At 33.7% G+C, this 21,237-nt stretch overlaps 1 protein-coding gene across 38 annotated transcripts in view; it reads left to right on the plus strand.

Annotated features, from left to right (window-relative positions):
• MIER1 (MIER1 transcriptional regulator) overlaps positions 1 to 21,237 on the plus strand; it is a 58,327-nt gene that overhangs the window by 31,899 nt on the left and 5,191 nt on the right. For 31 of the 38 annotated variants that reach the window (XM_072820696.1, XM_072820697.1, XM_072820701.1 and 28 more), the window contains 8 exons: positions 1,140 to 1,204; positions 4,794 to 4,866; positions 11,000 to 11,151; positions 12,079 to 12,160; positions 13,281 to 13,375; positions 14,838 to 14,945; positions 16,277 to 16,404; positions 21,010 to 21,149. In XM_072820696.1, the coding sequence (XP_072676797.1) occupies positions 1,140 to 1,204; positions 4,794 to 4,866; positions 11,000 to 11,151; positions 12,079 to 12,160; positions 13,281 to 13,375; positions 14,838 to 14,945; positions 16,277 to 16,404; positions 21,010 to 21,149 (843 nt within the window). The remainder of the gene's footprint in view (positions 1 to 1,139; positions 1,205 to 4,793; positions 4,867 to 10,999; positions 11,152 to 12,078; positions 12,161 to 13,280; positions 13,376 to 14,837; positions 14,946 to 16,276; positions 16,405 to 21,009; positions 21,150 to 21,237) is intronic. The other 7 variants (XM_072820702.1, XM_072820715.1, XM_072820725.1 and 4 more) reach the window with 1 other exon arrangement.

The following is a 21,237-nucleotide window of genomic DNA, read 5'->3' on the forward strand; positions in this document are numbered from 1 at the left end:
TCCTTTTTTCCTTCCTCAACATTTCTTTAAATTTGTCTCATGACCATCTTTTTATTTCATCTAGTCTTTTCCTCAGTTTTCATTTTCTACTTTCTTTTCTCTTAGCCTTTTTAAGCTATATTCATAAGCATTGCTTTCTCTAATCAGTGGCTCCCAGTTCTCAAAAAACTGGCTTACTCTTGAGGTGGTAATATGTTATACACAGAGAACTCTTCTAATTTTACTATGGTTGTGATCTAGTCAGAGATCTGCAGTAGTTGAAACAACATTTAATGTATATAACTTGGATATTTGCATGCTTCATCTACTCCATGGTGTTTCATTCTAAGCAGGAATCATTACTATGGATAACAGCTCTTTGATAAGAGAAAAGCAACCATTAGTGTTATTTAAACTTGTTTGGATTTCTGTGCTTTAAAAGAAAGAAAAACATTTGAAGAACAATAACCTCTCATGAAATGTAGCGATCTAATAATTGATTGAACATGGCTACTGCTTCCTGTCAATGATTTCTGATACGTATTTAGTTTAGCAGTGAATGTAGTGCTGCTAATGATATTTTATTGTGAATTTTGATCAACGATTGATCCACTTAAAAAGCGTATCAGTGTAAGGAAAGATTACTGAAATTGTGTTAATATTAAGTTTGGGGAAAACTTGGTATTTTTCCTTTTTCTCTTAGGTAAATTGCCAAAGTTTGCTTAAAAGTGGGATGCTAAAAAAAAAAAAAAAAGTGGGATGCTAAGTGACTGCATTTTTAAAACAATATTTATTTCATACTTCTGATCTGGTATGTCAGTTATGATGTATGCACAGAAGCTCTATATATACTGCTTATCTTAGCTTTTCCATGGGAAGATTTAACTTGCATATGTAATATTACCCTTTTAAACTTTGTATTCCATTAATTTTTTTGTAGAAGATCATTTCCTGAGAATACAGTGTTCTAAGATTATCCTAGAAAGTTTTTATGGGTTATTTTGCTTTGTTTAAAACGGTATTATTTGGTCAGAAATATCTTAGTCCTATTCTGCAGATACTTTTAGGCATACTTAAATGTTTGATAGTAGATATAAAAATAATATACAGATGTGGATAGGATAAATAATTATTTTCTAATACTATCTTCTTTTATCTAGATAGTGAAATAGAAGAAGAATCAGAAGAAGATGAAGATTATATTCCATCAGAAGACTGGAAAAAGGTAGTTAGAGCCGTATTTTCCCAACATTTAGGTAAATTAATATTAAAAAGCAAGTATTATTTTACTAGCTGTATATTGGTATTGTTGAGGTAAGCCCTTTTGTGACATTTAAGTGTTTCAAATTTCCCCTTAATACATCAAGGTGAGAAAAATATTTTTTTACAAAATAAAATAATGGTATAGAAAGAATTTGACTTTTTTGAGCAAATCAGTCTCAAACCAAGAATAGAAATTGAAATTTTTAACTAGTGCTAATTTAGATATTTGGGAAAGCATTTGAGGCTTTGGTTTTGTTAAGTAGATTTTAGTAATTTAGATTTTTAATTATAAAAGTGTATGACTGTACAACTTAGTTATACAATTGAGTAGAAGAATTAATCTTAAGCTGTTACAAAGCAGTGGTACTAGGAAAATGTGTCAAAATGTCATGCAGAATTGATTAGAACAAATCATTTATATAGAAGAAATGAAGTCATTCTTACTAAGCTAGCTTACTCGATTTTGCTCTATAAAACTGCATTGTTTTGTTTTGTTTTTTGCTGTTCTTTTTCCTAGGTCTGATTTTAAATTTAGTGTATGAATAGTCATTTCTTTGGAAGCAGAGTAGCTCTGAACATCATGTTGAGTGGGCTTTCTGCACTTTGTTGTACTTGTTATTTAGTTAACACTGTTGAGTCTTTCCTGTGGCTTTTTTGTTGTTGTTGTTATTTGTGGTGGTGATAGTTTATAGTTTTTGGTTTGCCTGGAGCAGACTTATAAAAGAGCTGACATCGTTGCTGATTAAAATAAGGGAACATCTCATACTTACAGAGTTTCTATTAGGAAGAATGAAGTATTCAAATGAACTTGGACTGGACTGGGCTACCCAAGGATTGTAGTCTTCTGCCAGAATTGATCCATTTCTGGGGGTCCAAGGAGATGTTTAGAAGAGAGAGACTGTCTTTCAGTGTGTTAGAATGGTAAAAGAAGGTGTCAGTTAGAATGGGAGGGAAGGTTAGCCCTGTACAGTATGTATTAATTAATTTGAGTGAATGATGAATGAAAAATGAGGCTGAAGACCGAAAACAAGGGTCACAGAGTTACTGTTTATGTGACCCATTGGGTAAGTGTTCTTCACTTTTACCTGATTCCTACACTATGCAGCAATTATGAAAAAAGCTAGCAACCTTAGAAGTCATCTTAAACTGTTATAAATTCAAGTTTCTGTATCTTTTAAACTATTCCTTTAAACTTTATCTTCAACTTAAATTGTTTTTTGTGTCTAAAATATATAATAGATTATTTGAGTAGGTGTTGAATTATTATTTCATTTTTATTTTATTTTATTTTATTTTTTTTAATTTTTATTTATTTATGATAGTCACAGAGAGAGAGAGAGAGAGAGAGAGAGGCAGAGACACAGGCAGAGGGAGAAGCAGGCTCCATGCACCGGGAGCCCGATGTGGGATTCGATCCCGGGTCTCCAGGATCGCGCCCTGGGCCAAAGGCAGGCGCTAAACCGCTGCGCCACCCAGGGATCCCTTATTTCATTTTTAATGAAGGAACAAAAGCCCAGAGTAGAGAGACATAAGGGAATATTCCTTTCCTCAGGAAAATAACGTAATAAAACAGGCCATAGTAGATCTAAACTATTAATATGATTTTGGTATAGTAAAAATTGTCAAGATTCAGATTCATCATCTAAGGCTTGTAAGATAGTGAATTTTTCTATTTTCTAGAAGCTGGGGTAGAGGAGACAGCTTTGAATCAAATTTGAGTCCAGGCTATAGCCTCAGAACTTAATAGTGCAATCCTGAGAAAATGAATTTTTTGAGTGTCATCTCCTCACATATAATACAGGAATAAAAATTAGCCTTTTCAAAGTTGGTGAGGATTTAACGGAAATTACACATAAGAGACTTTGTACATAATGCTCCTAGATGCTATTTCCCTTCCCTTCCCTACAGAACAAATCAGCAGGTAAAAAGAAGTGCTCTAAATTCAGTAGGAAAAAGGAGTTGTCTTATTTTTGTACTAGTCCAGAAGCTCAAACCTGGCTCCATGTTAGATCACTTAGAAAATTTTTAAATTCTGATATCCAGGGACTTTGTCCTGAGATTCTAATTTAATTGGTTTGGAATAGATCCAGGCATTGATATTTTTAGAAGTGCCTCAGACAAGGAGGGTTGAGAACTTATTTTCTGGTAGGCATTGGAAGTAAAGGTAAAAGAGGCACAAGAAGTGATGATAGGGTACTCTTTTTTTTTTTTTTTTTTTTTTTTTTAATAAGGAAAGAAAGTTCTCCTATAAGAGTAAATTTTCATGTGATACTCTCTTTAGAAAATTGACTGGTTTTCCTATATAGATGTAGCAATTAATTACAAAGCACATGTCTTTGGAGTTGTGCTAGATAAAATGAGATACATATCAATGGGTTGACAGAAACAAGAGAGGCACTGTTTAAATCCTAGGAGTTATTTAAACTTTTTTTTTTTTTAATTGATTAGAGAGTGAGAGCACACACACATGGGTGGGAAGAGGGGAGGGAGAGAGAATCTCAAGCAGGCTCTGCACAGAGCCCTACACGGGGCTTGATTTCATGACCATGAGATCACAACCTGAGCTGAAACCAAGAGTTGGATGCTTAGCTGACTGTACCACCTAGGTGCCCCTAAACTATTTAATCGCTAATCTTTTACCTTAAACTTGCAACTTTTCTGCCTAGGTCTTCATTTTGAAAACATGGTGAATTTATTCTTAACATTTAGCTACCAGATAAAGGAGGGTCTGTAATCTTGATCCCTCTGTTTTGTAACATCTCATCGGTGGTGATCTCATTATCTTTCTGAACAGCCAGTTTCCCCCTAATCTGTGATTTGACTACATAGATTTGATGATCATGTTTCCTAAAATAGGATTTTAATTATGTTTTGGGGAGGTTACTTTTTTCATTTTGTACTGTTTTTATGAAAGTCAGGCACTATCCTGCTTATCCATTTGGTTTAGAGTTTCATACATTTGGCCTCTACTAAGCTTTATACAAATCCTTTTTGTTACTTTAAACCTGTAGTTCTCAGACTGAAGTCTGTGTTGGAATCACCTGGACAGCTTGTTGAAATACTACTTCCTGAGTCCCATCCCCAGAGTTTCTGGTTCAGAATAGGTCTCAGGTGGAACTTGAGTATTTACATTTCTAACAATTTCCCAGGTGACTCTGATAATGCTGACCCAGGGTTTATAGTTTAGAGTGTAAATATCTTAAAATAGCTGAATTTAATTTTGTTTTTCAGGGTGTTTGCAGTTATCTTATTAATTGAATTATAAGAATTCATTTTTATTTCTTTTTCTCCATATTTTGAAGTAAAGCTCGTATTCATTGTGTATATTGCATTACCCATTATTACTAATGTTTTCATCCAATCATATCCAAGCCCTTATCTATTGTTAACTCATTCATCCTCACAATACTCCTCTGAGGTAGTTAATTGGTTGTATCTTTTATGACTGAGAAACCATGAACACTTTACCCAGGAAAATGGTTAAGCTAAAAAATGGATATAAAATCTGTGTTACTGGGTCTTACCTAGTGTGTTATGTTATTTTTAAATAGGAGATTATGGTGGGCTCCATGTTTCAAGCAGAGATTCCAGTCGGCATTTGTAGATACAAAGAAAATGAAAAAGGTGGGTTATTAGTAAAGTTACAAAGCTTAAATTCATGCTTTCGAAGTGATGAACTGTTACTTTATAGGGAATAAGACATGATAGTTTGTTACCTTACTGATTTATGAAAGAGGACCCTTCATTATTTCTATAAGAAGATACATGTTTTTTGTTTTTCCAGTTTCATCCATAGAAATCTAGCAAGAAAAAAAAAATGAATGCCTTTTTTTCCTTTTTTTTTGAATGCCTTTTTGATACTGAGTTAAAACATCTCAGCTTTTAATTTTTTTCATATATAAAATACTCTGAATATACTTTTTTTTGTAACGTATAATTTAAATTTAAAAGGTTATTTTTTGTTTGGTGAAGCTATTAGGTTTAAAAAAAGTCAAGCAAACAAAAATATAAAAAGCTTTAAGTGTTAAAACTTTCAGTATTACTAAAATTGAGTACTTTGATATTTGTTATTTGTAAAATAATTTGGGAAAACGTCTGTGCTTAAATTTGTAAATAATTTTTTCCCATCATTTTATCTGAGAATTGTAAGGTAAGTCATAAATACTTAAACTTCAAGTAACATAATATACTTAAGGACTTAAATCTGTTTCAGATTATTCATTTTGGATGATTTCCAGAAATGTGTGTTTCTAATGAGTTCATGTGTAGTATGAGATCACTCAATGCTAGAAATTTTTCTTCCATTTCTTTTTATTTCAGTTGTCTTCTTCACCTTTCAGTTTACATATGCAGAGCCTTTCAGAGTTGTAGAATTCTTTTGCTTCTCTTTTAGTATTCTCTCTAAAAACTTCTTTTAGGGCAGCCCAGGTGGCTCAACGGTTTAGCACCGCCTTCAGCCTAGGGTGTGATCCTGGAGTTCCGGGATCAAGTCCCACGTCAGGCTTCCTGCATGAAGCCTGCTTCTCCCTCTGCCTGTGTCTCTGCCTCTCTCTGTCTCTGTCTCTCATGAATAAATAAATCTTTAAAAAAAAATTTCTTTATATATTAAGTATGTACCTGCTTTCAGGGCAAGCAGTAGACAAGAGGCAATTAAGGGAACACCACAGGCCAATAAATTCTAGTGACGCAAAAATGTTTTATCATACCAGTAATAATTGTGCTCACTTTCAAGTTAATTCCTGCAATATACAGGAATGTTAAAGGTGTCAGTATGGAGTGACATTTTATATAGTGAAATCCTGTACATATGTTTTGTTCTGAATACATTGTAATGTGTGCAAAAATAAGTGAACCATTGGCATTTGTATTTATATTTGTAATTGAATTTTGAATGCTATGCTTTGCTTATATGCTATATAATGATCAGTGCATTTTCACCATTGAGTTCTTTCTCCAACTTAAAGAACTGAAAGTTAAACATTACTTCTAATAAATTAATTTTTTTTAAGTTCTGACTGAAAAATAAGGTCTGTTCTAGAAAATTTTGTGTTTTGTAGGTGGATAGGAAAATATCTTTGTTTTATATGTGGCAGGTGAGTGTTAGAGCTTTTAAAGATAGTTTTACTTACATCTTTTTTTTTACTTATATCTTAATGTATTTTAATACATGTTTATATTGTCATATCACTAAATTATCATGATCTCTAATATCAGTGTTTTAAATTTTGGCTTAATGCTTTCAGTTTTATTATAATTTTAAAAAGCAATTATATGTAGTTTTTTTCCAGGAAAGTTGATTTATGAAGCTTTCTCATTGTGTGAACTTAAAGCATTTTAGATTGTGTGAGAATCAACGTAGATTTAGTAGAGTGATACTGTGTTGGAGGGGTCACTGTGATAGAGGGACTTTCCTCAGTTTTGTATTTCTAGGAATTCTAACTTTTGTCATAATACTCAGAATTTGTCACCACTTAGGGTACCCTCCTGTGAAACTTAGGTAAACTACACCCTTAGAAAAAAACTGTCAAAAGGATACTGATGGATTAGTACATTCTTTCCCTTACAGGATAAAGTTTGCAAGATATTTTTCATTGGTTTGGTGAGCACACATTCAAAAGGGAGAGCATTTGGTTTGAGTGATTTTGATAAAAATGCCACTAAACTAAGATATCTTATGTCTTCACTGTAGGAATTATTTGACAAGTGGATTACAATTTTTTCATTGATACAAGGCAAACCTATTACTGAGTATCCTGGAGAGACACTGATAAGTTTTTTCTCCCTCTGATATCTGATTTCTTTTTTACTAGGCTCCATGCAGCTTATATATTCTTCATCAGTTAACACTTCTGTTTCAGTTATATAAACAAGATTTGTTTATATATGTGTTCAAGTCCTTTTCCTTTGAAACTTTATCTATTATTACACAATCTCAACTACTGTTAACATTTTCTTAAATTTATGTAAATTAGCACTTACACTCAGCACAGTGTATTATAATCATTTGTTTATTCATTTTTATATTCTTAATACCTAGTATGATTTATTACATAGGTACTCAGTAAACATTTGGTGGTTGAGTTTTTAGGTAGGTACAGAATAATGTTAACAGAACTGATATGGAGTCAGTAAACTTTGATCAGTTCATAGGCATTTGGCCTTGGACATATTTACGTAACTTTTTCTCCTCATCTATAAAATAGCTGTAAGAGTGTTTATTTACAGAGCCTTTCATAAGGATTTGCATGTGGTATTTTTATGTGTAGTTTTAACAGCATGGTGTATGGTGCATAGTAAGTGCTCAGTGAGTGGCCTTAATGTTCACTGGATGATTAATCCTATCCATTATGTTTAGGTTTTATTACTCAGATTTTCAGAAAGCATCCGTTTATGCTGTTTTACTTACAAGTGGTAAAAACCCAGTTCAGTTAGCTTCAGCAAAAAAGAATTTACCTGATTGTTTAACAAAGGTTCTGTGTGGCTTCAAATATAACTGGATTTGGGGTTGTTATTATTATATCAACTGTTCTTGTGATAAGACTGAATTAAATGCTGGTGAACATCTTAAAACGTAGAGGGCTGCTATCACTGCCCCACGCCCTACCCCCACCCGATAATTATTTACCCAAAGTGTCAGTACTGCTGAGATTGAGAACCCTGAACTAGACTGACTGAGAATTAGTTAGTCTACTTACAGGGATAAAGGTCAAAGGAAGGAGCTAAGGTACTTACCTAATTTTGATGCTTGCATGGTAGAATTTTAGAGTAAGGAAATGATGGCTAGAAATTAGGAAGTAGTGAATAGCAAAGGACCATGTAAATTGTTTCTAATGAACATGTGAAAAATTACTGATTGTTACTGAGAAATGTACACATATTATCTTTAGTTGATGATAATATTGTTGAAAAGGCAGTTCATTTAGCCTGTATTTAGAAAAGCTCTGTTAGACAACTTAAAATGTAGGTCATTCATTAATCACAGTGTGACTTTTAAAGAATGTGGGAATTTTTGTTGTAAACTTCATTATCATACCATAACTAATTATGCATTTTTAGCCTCATAAAGTATTGATTAGATTGAATTTTTATTTAAGGTATTAAAAGTGGAATAACACTTTTTTTCTTAAAACTGAAAGTTAATAAATTTATTCATTGGGAATTAATTTCCCAGATTGCTGAAGTTTGTGGTTTTTTGATGGTGGTTTCTCAGGTATCTACATTAGTACCTCCCACTACCCACACACCCAGTGAACTTTGTTAAATTATTTTGACAACCCATTTTGTTTATTTGACAAATTTAATTTGTTACTTACAATGCCATAGTAAGCACTTTCCTAGCTAACTTATGTTAATACACTAAGTATGCTCCTGTCTGCAGAGCTCTCACTTACTTAGAATCACAGGTTAGGTTGTATCCACCATTATATATTTGTGGTTGCTTTTTAAAGATTGTAATGTTTAGGCTTCATAATTCATTTAGAAATAGTTTCAGAAGATGCTCTTACATTTCAATAATTGTGATCTTTCAAAATCCATCATGTAATTACAAAATCATTTAATAAAGGGTATTTGTTTCTTTTTGTTGCTTTTATAGTTTTTATATTTTACTTATAGATGTTATTTCTCATGTATTTTAGTATGTTTTACCATAGTGATGTTCTTCTGATTTCTTGGCATTTAGTTGTTCTACAACAGACATTTAATAAAAATCCATGGTGGTGCCTGTTTTATCTAGATCATAGTCAAAACTCATATTTTATTTAGAGTGAAACAAGTGGAAAATAATTTGGTCTATCTCTGGAACCAGTAAAGGCAATGTGGTTTATTCTCTGTGGTAATACTAGTTGTTCTCATCCATGGTTATTTTTTAGTATGTTGTAATTGTATAAAATGAGATGTGTTCTCAGGGTCAGCCTGTCTGGCTGTCTTGTTACAGTTCGGGGTCTGGCTTATCACTTAGCGCCATCTGCTGTTTGTGTACTTACTTTAAATATCCCTGCATCCTTTGGCTACCTAAAACTTACAGAATGATTCCAGAAATATCTTCCAGGTCATTTGTGCTTATTTCATAGGCACAACATAGGGATATTTAAATGGGAGAACACAAGGACTCAGAGATCACCTTCCATGATTCTTAGGGTTTCCTTTGTAAGACCTTGTTCACCTTCCACCCATCAGTCTGAAGAACACGAAAACTATTCCCCCCCCCCCCCCTTTGGTGAACAGAGGCTAAGCAGAGAACAAAAATCAGTAGTGTATCCAAATTCACTTTATCTTGACATTTTTATTGTATTTACAATTTAAAGTTTGACTAAGATTATGTTACCAGGTTAGAAAAGGAATGAGATTTACTAATGAAGATTTTCTAGAGATTGTCCTTGTACTTTAAAGAAGAATGTATCTGTTTTGGGGAACAGAAAGATAGAAGGATATTTTAAAGTGTATATGTGTAGTGGTGGTGGAGTGTGAGACAAGGTAATTTATATGAAAATACCTAACATAGCGCCTGATACATAGGAGATGCTTAGTTAGCTGTTTATTCCTTTTTCATAACACAGGAACTTTGGTGCTGTCAGTTAGCCTCTATCTCTTAAATTCACATTTTTTCTTTAGCTGGCCCTCTTCCTGTTGTCATTTAAGTAACTGCCTCCCATGTTTAAAACCAACAAAACCAGAAACTTTCTTCTGGATGTTACCCCATCTCCTCTCTTGCAGCTGAACTTTTCAGAAGTCCTCTGCTTTCTTTCTTCTCCTTCCATTTACTCTTCAGTCATCTCCAGTGTGGCCTTGGCTTCTGTCTCTGCACAGAAGCAGCTCTGAAACCTCCTCCTCCTTGTTAGTACATCCAACATACCTATTTCAGTTTTCATATTGGCCATTTAACAGCATTGAACCAGTCTAGTACTCCTTGGAACATCTTCTTCACCTAGCTGCAATGGTGCCACATTTCTTGTATTTTTTTCTGTCTTGTGACTGTTCCTTAATTTTATCTATGTTTCCGTCATCTTTCACTTAGAATCACATAAGGCTCTCTCATCTTAGGTTTTCCTCCTTTCCTTTCACTTTGTAAATCATGATGGGATTTAGGCTTTAGTCTTATTATAATGGGAATTCTGATGAAAGCTACATGCTTTTTTTAAAAAAGGAAAGACTTTTGTTTTATGAAAATAATTTATGTTCATTATAATACATTTTTAAGTTTCATAGAAGAATACATAAAAGTAAGAAAAATTACCCCAAATCTTACCAAGTAATAAACAGTGTTGACATTTGGTGAGCATTCTTATAGATATCTTACATCAAAAATTATTATTATAGGTAACATCCATTGAACCTTAATATATGCCAAAATTGTTCTAAAGTGGTATAAATCTTTACAACTCTATGTGATAGTGTTTTTATCCTCATTTTGCAGGTGGGGCAGAGAGCAGGTCATACTGTATGCCCAGGGTCATATAGGTAGTGAGTGGTGGTGGTACTATTCAAACCAAGAAATCTTGGAGTTGGTAAAATCAAGCTAAGTCATTTTAGCTTGTGATAAGAGCTATCAAGTGGTATCACTCTCTTTAGATTGCTTAAATTGCTAAGGCTATAAATATGGCCCAAGAACAAAGGTGGGCAAGTATTAGGACCACACTTTACCTCTCAGTTCTCAACATTTTGGCTCTTAAGTATGAGTTATTCATTCAATGATAGTGGTTTGACACAAACTTGAACAATTTTTGGCTTTTTTTAACGTTATGTTTTACTACTTTAGTATATGAAAACGATGATCAGCTCCTGTGGGATCCTGAGTACTTACCAGAAGATAAAGTGATTGTATTTCTTAAGGATGCATCTAGAAGAACAGGTGATGAGAAAGGTGTAGAAGCAATTCCTGAAGGATCTCACATAAAAGACAATGAACAGGTACATGAGTAAGAAATAACTATTTCATTATGGAATGAGTAAGTCACAGGAATGAAAGGGACAGCATAGGGAATGTAGTCAGTGGTGTTCTAATAGCCTTGTATGGTGACTCTTGTGAGCATAGCGTAATGTGTACAGTTGTTCAGGCACTGTATTGTAGACTTGGAACTAATATAATACTGTTCTATACTATAGTTCAATTTAAAAAAAGAAATAACTAAAAATTTTCCCTAAATAACCATATATATTTGTATATTATAGATTTACATTTATAGAGGCAAATGCTCTCACATTATTCTATACCGTATACCAAAATTGCTATACTGTCATCTGTGGGGAATCTGAAATAGCTAGCATGCACACTCACTTCATTAATATCATTTCAGCCAAAAAAAAAAAAAAAACAAAACTCCTTTTGCCTGTGTATATACTTATTAGGATTTTTGAAGTTCCGTTGGATGTCCCTAAGAACCTGTGGATGTCATCAACTTGGGAATACATATCTGGAATAATGTTATCAGGGATATATGATAGACTAATGCCTACCATGAACCTGATAACAGCCTTTTTTTTTTTTTTTTTTTGCCTTTTATCATCAATGCTTTGCTTTTCTGATTTAAATTTGAATGGAACAGCAAAAAGCCAAAAAGAAGGGATTTGTGATTTTTATAAAATAGTTTCTTTTCATTTTTAAATTTCTGAGCTAGTATGCCTGCCAAGTTAAGAGTATTAGCTTATCCTGTTTTCTAAGTATTTAGACACTAATTATCAGGATTGAATTTGTTTTTCTGTAGTGCTCTGTGTGTTGCATTCACTAGAATTATTTGTTGTCCAAACATTGGATTCAGGAAGAGCTTTTACTTTCTTAAGAAATTGTAGCCTTGAACTTTGTGAAGAGTCACATACTGAACCATTTTATTTTTCTAGGCATTATATGAATTGGTTAAATGCAATTTTGACACAGAAGAAGCATTGAGAAGATTAAGATTTAATGTAAAAGCAGCTAGAGGTAAGCATAAAAAATGTATTACATTTTTATTTGGTTTCATGACTTAGCAGAAATTTAATAAACTTTAGATCTCCAATCTACATAGTTATCTACATAGTTATATCCTAAGCTTGATAATCCTGATCTTTCTGAGTTCAGTAAGTACTTGCTGAGTGACAAATAACTTGTGACTTTTTAAATAACTTATATATAACAAGCATTATGGGAAAGTAAGGCCACTACAATAAAAATACATGATGGATTTCAATTTCAGGGCATTTTTATTAAATATTTTCTTATTTGATCTTGCTAATAATAGTCCTATGAACTCTAGAATGTGACAGTTTCTACCTTACTTTCAGAATGATGAGACTGAGATCTCTGAACTGAAATACCTTTGCTGAGGCAAACATAATTTATAAGTAATGAAGCCATTACTAAAATCAATCCAGTTTTTAATTTTTTTTAGTCTAAAATGGCTCTCACCCTACTTCACTAAGAACACTGTTTATGTATCATTACATAGCAAACAATTCAACAAAAATTGGAGGACCTGCTAAGCTCTGAGGACATAATTATAAACATAATTATAAACCCCTGCCCTCATTGGTGCTTAGAGCCTAGGTTAGGGAAGCTGAGAAATAGTTACGAGTTCTTCTAAGGAGAATTAGAGGGTATAACTCAAATTTATTGCAGTAGGACTTAACCTAATTTGGGGGAAGAGTGAGGCTTTTAGGGAAAGTTTATAGAACAAAGTGATATTTTTGCTGGGCTGTAAACAAATGAGGTAGGTGAAAAGAGAGTAAGGCAGAAAATGATTATAGGCAAAGGGAATAATAGCATCACAAAGTCTAAAGTGAGAAAGAACCTAGTGAATTTAAGGAAATGTAAGGTGGCTAGTATAGTTAGACCATAAAGGAGAAAATGATCCAAGTTGAGGTTGGAGAATTAGGGATCAAATCACCCAAAATTTTATTAAATACAGAGTTTTTGTCACTTCATCTTTTGCAGCCATCAATAATAGAGCTCAGGAGTAAAATACTTCCCTTATTGTTATTAGAAACTTACATTTTTATTTATAACTTTATGTATAATATTTAGGAAAATATTGCTTTAACAGTTTTCTCTCCCGTTTTATCAGAGGAATTATCTGTTTGGACAGAAGAAGAATGTAGAAATTTTGAACAAGGGCTGAAGGCCTATGGGAAGGATTTTCATTTGATTCAGGCTAATAAAGTAAGTAATGATAAAATGTTCTCTCATTTATAAAAAGATAGTTAACCTAGATCATTTTATATCTTAATTACTTCCTAATGTTAAAGATTCTATAATAAATGTTTTAATACATTGGTTTTTCAGGAATTATAAGCATACCTAGACTTCCTGGCATATGATATTGAAGCCTGTAAGAATTGGACTGCTATGCAAACATATTAATCAACTTCTGGGTGGGATGTTTGTATACAATGTAATTACTTAAAGCTGTTTTCCACAAACTTGTGACATTTTTTAAAGGACTGGGCTTTAAAATAATCTTGAAACTTTAAAACATTTTTAATATGACAATATTTACAATTAAAATTTCTTTTACATTTAAGTCCTGAGTGTCTAAAATCAGACACTCAGTATTTAATTTGGTTTTAATTAAGATTTAATTTTCTAGAAGACTATCTCAATAAATCAGCTTTATATTATACATTATAATTTTATAATTTGACAATTTTATTTAACATGACTCATTTATCATTCCATATTGATAATATCAATTATAATGTCAGCGTATGCCAAAAAGAACTTCGTAATTACTTGCAGGTTTATTTTTAGGTTTAATTCTCTTTAACACTAAAATCAGGTAAGATTTTTAATAGTAATTGTATAATTCTATAGAATAGAAAAATGTATTGTCTGTGGGAAATTAGGATGTGCAAAATTAAAATCTCAGTTTAAATGGAGGAAATTAAGTAATTTCTAGGCTTATATAAATATAACAATTTTAGTGAAAAGAAATGACAAGGAACTTGGCTTTCCATGTTTCCGTAAAGATAGTATCTGAGTTTTGAGTGATGGCTTGTCTAGGATGGGGTTGACTGAGTTCTAAATAGTCTGTCATCACATTCTTCTTTTTATACCTCTAGATGTAATTGGATGGTGTCTACTTAATTTGTTTCAACATATTTAACTATTTTTATGTTCTATAAATAGTTGCTTATAAATCCTGTGAGCTTATTTTTCTTATTTTTGTTGTGCATTACCTAGTTTGCTTTTTTTTTTTTTTTTTTTTTTTAAGAGAGAGAGAGAGTGTAGGGGTAGGGGAGCAGAGAGTGAGAGAGAGAATCTTAAGCAGGCTCCATGCCCAGCACGAAGTTTGCCATGGGGCTTGATCCCACAACCCTAAGATCATGACCTGAGCTGAAATCAAGAGTTCAACCAGCTGAGCCACCCGAGCATCCCTAAGTAGTTTACTCTTGATTATCTTCATTTTGATAGTTGACATCAAATATAACTACTAAGAGAAATTTTAAGTCTTAGCATTGGTGTTAAAAGTGTGTCCTACCCCTTAGTGTTGTGTCCAAACCATCTGATCACCTCTAACATAAGGGAATATTCTGTGAAAATAGTGCATTATACTAATGATTAAACATGTATGTTTCTGACCGTAAAAAACAAAAAAATTACATTGTTTCATTGTTGAATGGAGCAACATTTTGGGATAAAAGAGTTTTCTAGCACTGCTGCTTGGATTCAAACACTGTTGACCAAACCATGCTGGATTATCTATGGAGGGGACTCCTGGAGTGATAAGCTGGTAAGATAGCTCTTAGCAATAAGAAACCCCTGAACACCCCACCAAAAGCCCTTTTAGGGAATAAGAACTTAATAGGTGACTTGAAGTGACTAGCCAAAAAAGTGTTTAACATAATATTGGAAGTAAGACCTTGATTTCTTTATAAATATTTGAGATGGTGATATTTCAGTATTAGAGAAGTCACCTGACCCATCTATGTAATTTACTAGTTACAATGAACAAAAAGAGGGCAGTTATTCTTTAAGAAGGAGAATTAAGACTTTGTTTTTATACCCAGAATTGAAGTTTGGATCTTAGTCATGAGTTCTACTATGTAGGCTTGCTTTATAGAAGATTTTTCATAAGACTGTTAATGTTGCATGCCCCAAAATAGCTTTCCAGTTTTCCATAATAAGATTGTAAAGGAGGAAAAAAAAGGAGTTTGACTTTATTTCTTTAAAAAAGCCTTGAAAATCAGCTTTCAGTCTTAGAGCAACATGGGCCAGATTTGTAAAGTGCAAGCATAAGGGAAGAAAGAAAAATGTATGTCAGGTATTGAAATGAAGATGTCATCAAATTGACTTTGGGTGCAATCCGTCTCACAGGATACCTCCTTCAAGATTAGAAATTTATGGTTTTAAAGTAATATGGCCTAGCATCCCAGCACTCATGCAGATAGCTTTTTTCTTTTGAACTCCCTGTACTTTATTATATACATCAACCCTACCAGTTCTCTAAGCTAAGTAGCAAAAAGAGGGATGTTGTCTACATCATTTGCCAGTCCCCTTGGTGTTGAATGTCTGTGGAAGGGGAGCAGTTTATTCACACAAATAGGTATAGCACAGTTACTGGAGTAACTTAGTAAACAACAAATTAGCAGTGGCATTATTATTATACTTTTCAACTCACTATAGAGTATTTTCAGCCTTTCTAGAAAGTCTGGATCACCAGTGGGACTACTAAGAGAATCTTCTAAAAGGAAATTTAAAGGTAGACTCCCTAGGTACCTTGTGAGTAAAAGTATTTGCAAACTGTTTATAACACTAATTTTAACTCAAATGCCACTTCCAGATATTTTCGATAGAAGAGTGTTTATAGTAAATTAAGATGATAGTTTTTTAAAAAGCATAATGTTAAATATCTGAAGACTTGTTGCCAATGTATGATTTCTCTCCATGAGAGTTCGGAAAGAGCAGTTTTTAACAAAGCTGCTGCATGTTGTATTTTATACAGAGTATTATATATATTACTTACGGTACATAAAAACTTGTTTTCAGACCTCAAATATTTTTCATGAAATAACTCCTTTAAGGAGGAGATGATTCTTAAAAACAAGTGTTTGTTTCTTATAGGTTCGAACAAGGTCAGTTGGTGAATGTGTAGCATTCTATTATATGTGGAAAAAATCTGAACGTTACGATTTCTTTGCTCAGCAAACACGATTTGGAAAAAAGAAATATAATCTTCATCCTGGTGTAACGTGAGTTTATTTTTTCTGTTGAGTCATTAATTTTTGCTCTTGAATTTCTCTTAAGAAAATTGTAATTTTCAGAATCTTCCTTTTTCAGTAGGGTAAGAGTTTACATTAGTTTTATCCATTTGTAGACATATTGTCATAGGGCATTTAGACTTTTCAGTGTCTTATGAAACAAATTACAATTCATATTGCTTGAGACAATAAATACATCAAAGCAAGTACTTTAATTTCTATTCCGTTCAGAATAAGCACATAGTTTTAATCTAGTAATACTTATGAGCACAGTGAGAATAGGAAAGAGACTCTTTTCAAAAGCTATAGGGCTGGTATGCCTAATAGAGGCCCTTTAAGAAGGAATGGAAATTAGTATTTTTCTTTGTCCAGTCTACTTTTGATCACAGGAAGTAAAATAAGATTTGGGTATAGATGATATAAAAGAAAAGACCATAGAAATAATGAATCAGGTCAAATTTCATTTTCATTTTTGTTACAGGGTTTTTTAAAGAGGAAAGAACATGTCCATGATGACTTTTTTTTCCCTAGATTTCCTGAAACCTTTCCTCTAACTGAAATATTTAATAATTAGTCCTGCAACTTTAGCTTACTCCCAGTGAAATATGGAGTGTGGGTTGTTATTATATGTAGTCTTCACGCAAAATGCCTTGTATGCTGTATCAGTTCCCAAGCACCAAAATCTCTTAGCTTCATTTAGTCTAGCTTTGGGAAAAAAAACTATCCCCGCTAAGTACATAGAGTATTGAATAAACCACACCCTTCAATCTCGTCTCTCTTTGAGTTGCTCTAAAATGCTGATGAGTTGTTAAGATGGAATTAACTTTACTACTATCCTTGATTATTTCCTGCTGCTTACAAAATAAAAATAATGCTAAGTTGTAATTTCATTTGGTCATTGTGTACCAGTAAAGTTCTCATGGTTCTCCAAATAACTGCCTTTGAAAAATGGGCTTATATGAATTTTTGACTGTGCTTTTGCGAACTCCTAGGCTAGACTATGTCTTGGTCATGTTCACTTACAGGTGTTTCTGCTGGTCACTTCTTTGGAGGATCACTCTATATTCTAAAGCAAAATTGTCTAAAAGGGAATAAATGGGTATGATTGCCCTTGGAAATCATGGGACATTGGACTCTGTGCCTCATCCCCCATTATTCAAAGCTCATGATGGCTAAAGTGGAATTTCATACATAGTATTCCAAATTTTATCTAATTGCTTAATGTTATAAATTTATAGTTAATTTTTTTCTGGATGGTTTATTGGTGATATTGAGATATAATGATGTAGAACTAGATATAGCGATTTATTCTTCAGAGTATTTCTTAAAATAGTCAGTTTTCAAGCTATTCTACAGGGAAAAGCACTAGTAACATCTTTCATTTTTTTCACCCATTTCAGAAATATTGTTCACACACGAACTACAGGCAATCTGTCGTCACCAGCAGTAAGAACATAAGAATTTCCATGCTGGGTCAGACCCATGGTTCATCCAGTTTTCTCTTTCAGAAAGCATCACCAAGGAAAGTGTTGTGGGCTGGCTTAGTTGGTCCTCTGTGCTGTCAAGCTCAACAGGTTAGGTAGGGATGTGCTGCCAAACATTTTAGTTTCTCTAATAATCCCTCCATAGCTTCTGGAAACTTTTTGAAGATCCTTATATCTGTGACCTTGATTCCTCTTAAGTATTCAGCAGGTGGAGTAGATGCAGTTAAAAGTAATCCCTGTATCATCTCTTTTCTCATGCTTTTAAGATTTTACAGTGGTCCCCTGGTATAATAGTATGAGGTGAACAATTGTTGTTTTTCCCCCATAGGTGAGAATCCTATGGTTTTATGGGTTGTGGGCTTCAGTAATGTCTCCTGTAGGTGTTTCATAAAATTATGTTTGTTTTTTTTTTAACTGAACTGTAATTTTTTTACTCCTACTTCTCCCTTTTAGCTCTAGTACATCTTCTAAAAGAAGCTGTGACAGACTATATGTTATTGCCCAAATGGGGAGAAAAATTGGTTTTCTGTAAACATGGAGATTCTTTTCTAGTTTGCTTCTAGAACCACCTCCTGTTAATAGTTATACTTCCAGTGCACAGAACATTTATTATAAGACAGAAATTTGAATGAGTTTTCTCATCTTCCTTTTTTAGTCAAAATCCATAATTAGAACACATTATCCTAAAAGATATTTGTTCATTTTTCTGTTACATTTTTACCTTCTGTTTGTTCACCAGAATGAAGCACATTTGCTGTTTTTATGCCTTATAAACAGCCTTTGCAAGATCCTCCCGCAGATTGTCTGTAGTCATTACCTGGAAGAATTGGTAGCCATATGCAAATTAGAGATTTTACTATAATAGCCTTTAAGTAATATTTTTATTTTATTTTATTTTATTTTTTAATTTTTATTTATTTATGATAGTTAGAGAGAGAGAGGCAGAGGGAGAAGCAGGCTCCATGCACCGGGAGCCCGATGTGGGATTCGATCCCGGGTCTCCGGGATCACGCCCTGGGCCAAAGGCAGGCGCCAAACCGCTGCGCCACCCAGGGATCCCAAGTAATATTTTTAAAGTAATAGTTAATCAACCCTCCATAGTTCTGATTATCGGAATGCTACTATGACCTCCTGGATGGCCCACCTGACTCTTCTCCTTCCTTAAGCATTGTGGATGCCATTAATCCTTAAGAAATAATAATTTCTTTCACAGTATCATTGCAGTATCTAGTCAACTTTAGCTTCCTTTGCTTGGCTTTTCTTCACATCCTCCATTATCCATTCCTGTCATACCAAATTTATTTCCAGCAATTCTCATGGTGTATCATCTGTTATTATTAGTCTTAGCTTCTGAATCCCTTGGGCATTCATACTCATTTGTGTTTTTTTGTGTGCTTCAAATTCATTACATAATTGTTCTGGAGTTACAGTGAATGTCATAAAGCTGAAGGGAGGACTAAAACACCATCAGATTTAATTCCCTCTATTTATAGGTGAGGAAAATTAGGAAGGCCTAGAATGTTAAATTGATTAGGTCATGATTATATACATTTCTTTGATGTGTGTTTGTACTTCAAGCTGTTGAAAGCTTCGTGTCCCTTTATTATATTCTCATAACCTAGGGGACAGTGTGATCTTGTAGTTTGACATTACAGCTATATTTAATAATCTATTCTTAGACTATTACCACAGACTTTCAGTAAAATCCTAAGCCTTTCCACTGTTTATTTCTTTTTTTTTTAATTTTTTAAAAAATTTATTTATGATAGTCACACAGAGAGAGAGAGAGAGGCAGAGACACAGGCAGAGGGAGAAGCAGGCTCCATGCGCCGGGAGCCCGACGTGGGATTCGATCCCGGGTCTCCAGGATCGCGCCCTGGGCCAAAGGCAGGCGCCAAACCACTGCGCCACCCAGGGATCCCTCCATTGTTTATTTCTTATCCACATTCTTACTTCCAAGCTCAGAAATTCTAAAGATTCATCTTAATATTTCTATTATAATTATTCTGAGGGAATTTTAAAATATGGTTTTTAAGGTTTTCTTGAGCTTCTATTCTGTGCCATGCACAGCTTAGGCACAGGTGGTGCAGTGAACAAAGACTAAAATTCCTGCCTTTGGGAAATTAGTCCAGCACTGGTATCAGCAGACTTTCTCTGTAAAGAGCTAGAGTATGTATTTTAGGCTCTGTGGGCCTTCAGTTCTCTTGTAACCACCCAGCTCTGCTGTTGTGCAGTCATAGATACTATGTAAATGAGTGGGTGTGGCTGTATCCCATCAGAATACCATTCACAAAATTGTGGCCAGCCTGCAAGCCATAGTTTGCTGACCTTGATTTTAGTGACTTCATAGCACTTCATAGTTTACAAAACTACTTTCTTGCACATATCTTGTATAACAACCCTGTGTGGTAGATACATACATGATGTTCTAGGTAAAGACACTAAACCTCAGAGATGAGTATTTAGCCCAGATCTTCTAACCCCAACCCAAAGTCACTTAACTGCGGCTGTCCTCCCATGACATATAGTTCAGGAATGACTTAGGGAAGAAGTCAGTTCACCTCTAATGATATGCTGGCAAAGCCAGCAGGTAAGGTCAGTAGCATAGCTTTTAATAGCTCAGATCTAGCGGAAAGTAATACAGGAGATATCCAGGAATGTTCAGGGAAGTGATTGATTGGTAGGCCCTCATTTGTCTTTCAGGTATTGCTATAGCTATCACATAAATAGGAGCTTTAAAATTCCAATCTGTGTTTGTGCAGAAATTGCTTTGTACTCCTGATTGGCATCATCCCTCTCTTCACTTAAAGATCCTCTGATTTTAGTTGAGCCACTCTGAGCACTTGTCTATAATTTTAAAAGCTTTAAAACTTCCTATTGGGGTCTAAAATTTGCTAGTTTAAAGCCCTTATGCTTTTTTCCAACAAACATGTAACCAAAAGTAGCTTTCCATTAAATGTTCAGATCCTGGTGGGGTAGATGAGGCACTGGAATGAATGGAAGTGAAAATTAGGACATATTTATTAATAAAAGTCTTTAAAAGTTAACCTGAATTTTAATTTTCAGCTTTTTTTAATATAAGAAAATAATTATTTTTTCACTTAATTTTAAGGGATTACATGGATCGTCTTCTAGATGAAAGTGAAAGTGCTGCTTCTAGTCGAGCACCGTCCCCTCCCCCAACTGCCTCAAACAGTAGTAACAGCCAGTCTGAGAAAGAAGATGGCACTATAAGCAATAGTAATCAGAATGGTAAGCAACCAAAGAAGCACTTGTTTATTCTTAATGAAGGGCACTTTTCCTTTAGTAGTCAGGGCAGTATGGTTTGTATTAAACTTCC

The sequence above is a fragment of the Canis lupus genome, chromosome 3 (assembly GCF_048164855.1).
Source record: "Canis lupus baileyi chromosome 3, mCanLup2.hap1, whole genome shotgun sequence".
NCBI lineage: Eukaryota > Metazoa > Chordata > Mammalia > Carnivora > Canidae > Canis > Canis lupus.